The sequence below is a fragment of the Perca fluviatilis genome, chromosome 16 (genome assembly GCF_010015445.1).
Source record: "Perca fluviatilis chromosome 16, GENO_Pfluv_1.0, whole genome shotgun sequence".
In the NCBI taxonomy this organism is placed as follows: domain Eukaryota; kingdom Metazoa; phylum Chordata; class Actinopteri; order Perciformes; family Percidae; genus Perca; species Perca fluviatilis.
Window position 1 is genome coordinate 31,874,171 of NC_053127.1, and position 6,544 is coordinate 31,880,714.

The window sequence follows — 6,544 nt, forward strand, 5'->3', positions numbered from 1 at the left end:
AATGAATAAAGAAAAGTGGTGCAGGTGTGTGAATTCTCCAGTAACAGGTGTCGCTATCCTGAGCCACATGAGAGTCTCAGGAAGATGAACTGGAAAGGATTAAATAATCCCACTCCATTGGCATCAGTGTTGACTTGTTTAAAGTAACATTCTGAAAGTCAACATTAACTCAAATTAAAAAAGGAAGAACACGGTGACAACACAGGCGATAAAAACCCAGCAGACAACCACAACAGTGAGTGTATAGACCCAGACGGGATTTATTATCTGCAAATGTACAGCACATATCAGTGTATCAATGTATCAGCTCATAGCTTAATGTCAGCTCTTCACACAGTTCCTTTTACTGTCACCTACGTTCAGTATTCCACCACAAAGCAGAGTGGCACTGTTTTTGGTGGCTAATGTGATGTTGGATTTTGTAACTAGCGGCACAACTACAATGTAACTGTTCAGGAATACACACCCCTGAGAAAATCCTTCACGTCCCACGTGTAAATAAGGCAAACACTTCAGTCTCAGGGTTTCCCCCAGTGTACTGTAAGCCTGGTGGGCCTAAGTTTCTCCCCACAAGGCCTAAGCCACTGGGAAGTATTTTTTTATATATTTTAAGACGCTTTTAAAATGGTTGGAAGGGCGCCCTGATAGCTCAGTTGGTAGAGCAGGCGCCCATATATAGAGGTTTACTCCTCGACGCAGAGGTCCCGGGTTCGACTCTGACCTACGGCCCTTTGCTGCATGTCATTCTCCCCTTTCATGTCTTCTGCTGTCCTATCAAAATAAAGGTTGAAAATGGCCAAAAAATAATCTTAGAAAAACGGTTGGAAACTTAGACATAGTCATATTTTCAAATCTCCAATTCAAAAAGACACTTGCCTAAGGCTTAACAACTTTTATGGGCGAAACCCTGAGTCCGAACCGTCAAGACTTCCACATGGAAACACAATGCACGGTTTCTCTTTTGTCGGTGGTGTCGGCGCTGTACTCTCCTCTGCCTTAGCCGGAGCATCCTTCTCCTCAGCGTCTCGTGCTTTGGCTGACTCCAGCTCGGACCCAGCTGAGAGGGCTGACACCCTGAGGGCGAGCCGCTCCAGGACCAAATCAGCAGTGCTGGTGAGAGAATGCTGAAAAGACATGGAGCAAAACAACACAACATCAAATGAGATATACAGTATGTAAGACAGATTTGAGAAAGTCAGTTGAATTCATTTGCACGAGAGAAATGTCAGCACTGATCTCTGCTCTAGATATGACCCAGCAGCTGCCTGGTTGGGTCTGTATTGAGCTGGTGTTGGACGTGTGAGGGAGACAAAGCTGAAAAGGAACATGAAGTGACATATTTATGTTTAATAGCAGTTAATGGGAATCAGTTTTCTTTGGGCTTTGTTGTTGTTGTTGCGATGGAGAATGATGCAATAAGAGGCATCACAAAATCACTGAAAAACATAATTTCAATGTAGAAAAGCAAATAAAAAAGCGTTGTTTTCATTGTCTAAGTAGATAATTGTGTTGGATCTCTTTCGCTCTCTCTCTCTTTCTTTTTTTACGTAAAAATTGATTGATTTTGACAATTACAGGCCACCACAGATCAAAAGAACAGAGGAGACAAAACATGCAAAGGGACTGTAAAATCAGTTCTATTCTGTGGCAATTTCTTCTGGTGGCCAGTGGAGGTCAGCAACTACTTGATGCTTCAAGTCTCTTCTCCAATAGAAATCATATCTTTTCCCAGTTCAAGAGCGTATTCTTTTTGTGTTTGACCCTAGTGAGCAGATTATCTAGCTATTATGGCAATATGCAGAACAACAGTAGGCTCAACAGCAGAGAGGCACCGGCCCTGGCAGGAAGCTACCGCGTATCTGTTATTAGTATCTTGGATCGCTGTGAGGCAGTTTCTGCTACGTACCTGTAAGATATGCAGTCCCTTCAGTGTGAGGACGGCAAGCTCTCTCAAACCGTCCCCGGTCAAGTCTAAGTAGATGATGGACAGCAAAGGACTCTTGAAGCTCCGCCTCCACTGCAGCTGAAACTGTCCGTCTTGTCCTCTCCCTGCCGGCTGGTATTTGTAACAAAGAAGTTCCTGCATGGCACACAGGCAGATAACACAGTCATCATCAAGATCTCGCCACATCAGTCGGCCATTCTAATTATCAACGTGGCATATTGTGTCATGTTCCATTACATTCCATTGCTCTTGACCTACTGTATGTCATTTTTTAAGGCCCTGTCTGCTTTGGCACCTCCTTATATCTCCGAGCTGCTCTCCCCTTATGACCAAACACGCTGCCTGAGATCCTCAGGCAACGCTGTGCTATCTGTTCCGCTGTCACGGCTGAAAACCAAAGGTGACTGAGCATTTGCTGTTAAAGCCCCCTAGGCTTTGTTATTATCAATGTAATGTTGTTGTAGTTGAGAAGGGTAAAGGGTTAATGCTGTGTCTACAGGTAAAATAAGTCTGTTATGGATGGAAAATCAATAAATATTAAGTATTAAGTATTGTGTGTGTATCAAAGCCTGACATATCTTCCTGCTCTGTACCATAGAGCTCCATTGTTGAGCTAAAAGCTATTAAAAAACACATCAGTGATCCACACTGTTGCACTGGTGACATGTATCCCTTATTACCATGAACACACACACACAGTAGTTTATTTTGACTTAATTCCACACACACCGTCCTACAAATACACAAATACATTTGGTGCTCTAGTGAGAGCACCAAATGTGTAGTAATCCTGGCTGGGAATAGTACCCAACAAATTCCCTATTTCCTCCTGTTTTAGTAATGTTTGATAAAAAAAAAAAGCTGTTTTAGGATTGTAGGATGTATTTTATTTTATCAAAAAGATTTACGTCCTCAGTAGGAACCACTGAGGTTTTGATCTTTTCATGGAATTTATTGACAGTAAAAAAAAATCTAGAATATGACCAGCTTTATCCTATTATTAGTTTCGCATTGCCAGACCTTCCTCTACAGTGTTGTGGAGGAGGGTCTGGCTAGTCCACACTGCATTCCGGGATGGGAGAAAAACGTGCTCTGGTTTATTGGCATTTCTTTAAACCAATCACAATTGTCCTGGGTGGTGCTAAGCGCCAGACGGAGCCACGGTCCCTCTGCAAAATAGCCTCTGGAAGGAACTTGTTTTGGTAGAACATGTGTACGTTCAAAAGTAGTTTTAGTCGTGCAACAGAAAACTCTGATTGGACAGATAGTCTAGCTAGCTGTCTGGATTTACCCTGCAGAGATCTGAGGAGCAGTTAACCATAGTCCTCACAAATCCACCGGAGTTTAGAACACCAACACAAAGAAAGAGGAAGGTAACGGATATCCGGCCTAAATGAGTGAAATCATGTGGAATTTCCGTCGGCAACGGAGCAATCCCTGAAGTGGAATGTCGTGGATATGGAAGTATAAAGTATAAAGTATAAAGTCCATTAGTAAAGAGGAGCTCTGACCTGCCCGTATGTTCCCAACAGCACCTCCTTCTGCCCGTCAAAATCCAGGTCAATGACCAGAGCACAAAGCACAGCGTCCCACTGGTCACTCTCTGAGAGGCACACCGAGCAAGACAAACCTCGCTCCTGGACATCTCTGAGGAAACACAGACACACAAATACTGTAACACACTGTTCTCAACTCAGCCTGGAGCCAAACAGCCGGAGTGAAAATGCACAAAACCAAGTGATTACTCCACTGATGTCTTTATAAAGTTATCAGATTCTGACCTGTAGACGACTGCCATCTCTATACTACTGGTTACTAGGAGGTTGTAGCTTTCCATTTCCACACCTGAAAAAGGAAAGACACAGACAATCAAAATGTTTGATTTTTGTATCACAGTGACGACCAGACATAAATTACACCGCTTATCCAAAAAGAGCAAACTGAAGAAAAAGGAAGGAGCAGGAACATACTTTGCTCTCCGCTGGGCTGGTTGGGCTCAGTCTGGCAGCTCAGAGGGAACAGCAGCACTGAAGAGATTGGACTGTCGAACTGGAACCGCCAGCTCTGCAAAACCTCTGATAAAAACAGATACATTATATATATATATATATATATATATATATATATATATATATATATATATATATATATATATATATATATATATATATATATATATATATATATATAGCCTTAAAACAGTAGTATGTTGTAGTCATTCAACATTGAACCAAGATGGAAATCATACAAATGTTAGATTTTGAAAATCCCATCAGAGAGGAATAGGAGGACCAGTTTTTATACTCAAATTGACAAACTAAGACCTTTGCTTCCAACATGAATATAGTATTTGTAAAGTCCCTGCACACCCACAGGTGATTTGATTAGACTTTGGCTGTATATGAAATCACTCCCAATTTACTATGCACTATTCTTACTGTCCACCAGTGCCTGAATGAGTGTGAAATGTATTCACTACGTAGTGCCTTCAACAGTTTCCACAATGGAATGAAACCAGTAGCATCCATAGCATGTAACTTAGTCTCTGCTAGCAATCTAGATACAGAGCATCTCATAGATACAGAATGTACAGCCATGACACAGGTGTAAATAATAACTTTAATAATGATAAAATGAATGATGGCTCAATTCCATGTAGCTTTCAAGGTCCTGGTATTAGCACACTGTCACACTGCCACGGCCCCGCATTAAAACAGAGCGTTGCGTTGATTGGTGAATGTTTTTAAGTTACCAGTGAGAGTACCAGTTGGAGTCCAGTTGGAGTAACATAAATCATTTAAAAGCTTATCAGACGCCAAAACACTCCACAAGGGTTTGTAAAACTCACAGACTGAGATATTTTTACATCTCGGGATAGTTGCCACAGTGGCAACTATCTTATATTTCTAAATACGGCATTTATGTTAGAAATCAATCCACCAGGAATGGGAGTTTGCATGCATTTAATTGGCCAACACAGCGCCTTGCTGGATGATGTCACATTGCGTTGCAGCAAAAGTTGAGCCTGGTTAATTTTTTTTTTTTCGGCAGGTGAGGTGACCCTGCATTGTTTTGACAGAGCCCCCTCTGTTGGCACCCCCTGCACCACAGGACTGGCTCCAATCAAATGAATAAAAGGGGTGCATTTTTTCACACGGGGCTCAAGTCGGTCTGAATGCAGCCTTACTGGAACACTTGAATTGAACAGAGCCATTGGTAATGTTATTATTAACAAATGCTTTTCCTAATATGACTAGTCAAAATGTCTGCTGTGAAAAAGTCCTACAGTGAATGAGTGAAAGAGGGTGTGATTTCACACAATGTCAGCAGAATGCGAAGAGCAGGAAAACTAGTAGTTACCCCCATCGAGGCTCTGCCTTGGCACCCTGACACAGATCTTTGCAGTCAGGAGGTAGCAATCACACCCTATAAACACCAGCAAACATCCTGCTCATCTGCTTTTTTTACTCAGCAACAGCAATAGAACAGGGGCCAGCTACGTCTGTAGTTAGGGCTATGCACGTACTTGCAGAACTGGAGTTACATCAAGTAACTACTAATTATATCTCGTACGTGCTACGCCTTCTAACGGGCTTCATTATTGGTAAACACTAGAGGCAATGTACTCACAGCTGGGCCCAGACTCAATTCGGACCCAACCGGTGCCTGGGTGAAAGAGGTCACATGGTCAGGCCATTGAGCACCACCCGCTTACAGGGATCCCACAACCTAACCAAAAACCATGAACCTGAACCAGAAGGTGCCTGTAGCACCAAGCACCAAATGAGACGCAGAGTCCGATGTTATATCCCTGAGATGTGACTGTATGAAAGGTAATGTGGAAGACCAAGACGCAGCCAGCCCAGACGCGCTGGGCTATGGCAGAGAAAACATAAAGATGGGGAACGCCAGAGAAAAACATGCATCAGACATCTGCCTGAATTCGCCTCACTTGAGTTTGGGAGACAGAAGCAACCCCACCCAGAGGTGCGGGAGCTCTAATCAACTATGATATGTATTTGAAACAGCCTGTGTATCAGTGCAGCAATGCAAAGTGCTTAGGTTGCTCTTTACTGGTGAAATGAGGCACGTGGGAGGGAATAGCGGATTCCAGAGGCTGTTTGGGGATTGCACGCATCCGGCAGTCTCCCCCTCATTCACCCCACCTCAGTCAGGGAAATAGAAGGAGCAACCCCATCTCAGCTGGGATGCCTCCAATCAACATATATATTACCACTGAAAGACTTCAGTGCAGTGCAGTAAACCGTGCTTCTTCAAGTCATCTCTGAACATAGATTACCTTGACGGCGGTCGAGTGAGACAGCGAGAAAGCAGTACTGCAAGCTAGTGCTAAACTAGATTGCAAGTCACGATGTAACCACAGCTTGTTAGCTAGTGACGATTAGCAAAAGTGTACTATGCAATCAGAGCACTGGCAACACGAGGCCCTCCGCTTCGGATGCAATGTCGTGACGCAGCGGCTCTGTGCGGAGTTTAGCACCGACCATGAAGATTGTGATTGGTTTAAAGAAAAGCCATTAAACCAGAGCATGTTTTCCTCCCATCCCCGAATGCTGTGTGGAGTAGCCAGACCCTTCC

The 6,544-nt window shown here is 43.4% G+C and overlaps 1 protein-coding gene across 1 annotated transcript in view; it reads right to left on the reverse strand.

The window, feature by feature from the left end:
- Positions 1-235: 235 nt before the first annotated feature.
- Positions 236-6,544, reverse strand: part of kptn (kaptin (actin binding protein)) — a 14,112-nt gene continuing 7,803 nt past the window's right edge. Inside the window, exons 8-12 of the mRNA XM_039778213.1 lie at positions 3,916-4,020; positions 3,727-3,790; positions 3,457-3,592; positions 1,907-2,080; positions 236-1,124 (exon numbers count right to left, since the gene is read on the reverse strand). Of these exons, the coding sequence (XP_039634147.1) occupies positions 894-1,124; positions 1,907-2,080; positions 3,457-3,592; positions 3,727-3,790; positions 3,916-4,020 (710 nt within the window). The 3' untranslated portion in view covers positions 236-893. The remainder of the gene's footprint in view (positions 1,125-1,906; positions 2,081-3,456; positions 3,593-3,726; positions 3,791-3,915; positions 4,021-6,544) is intronic.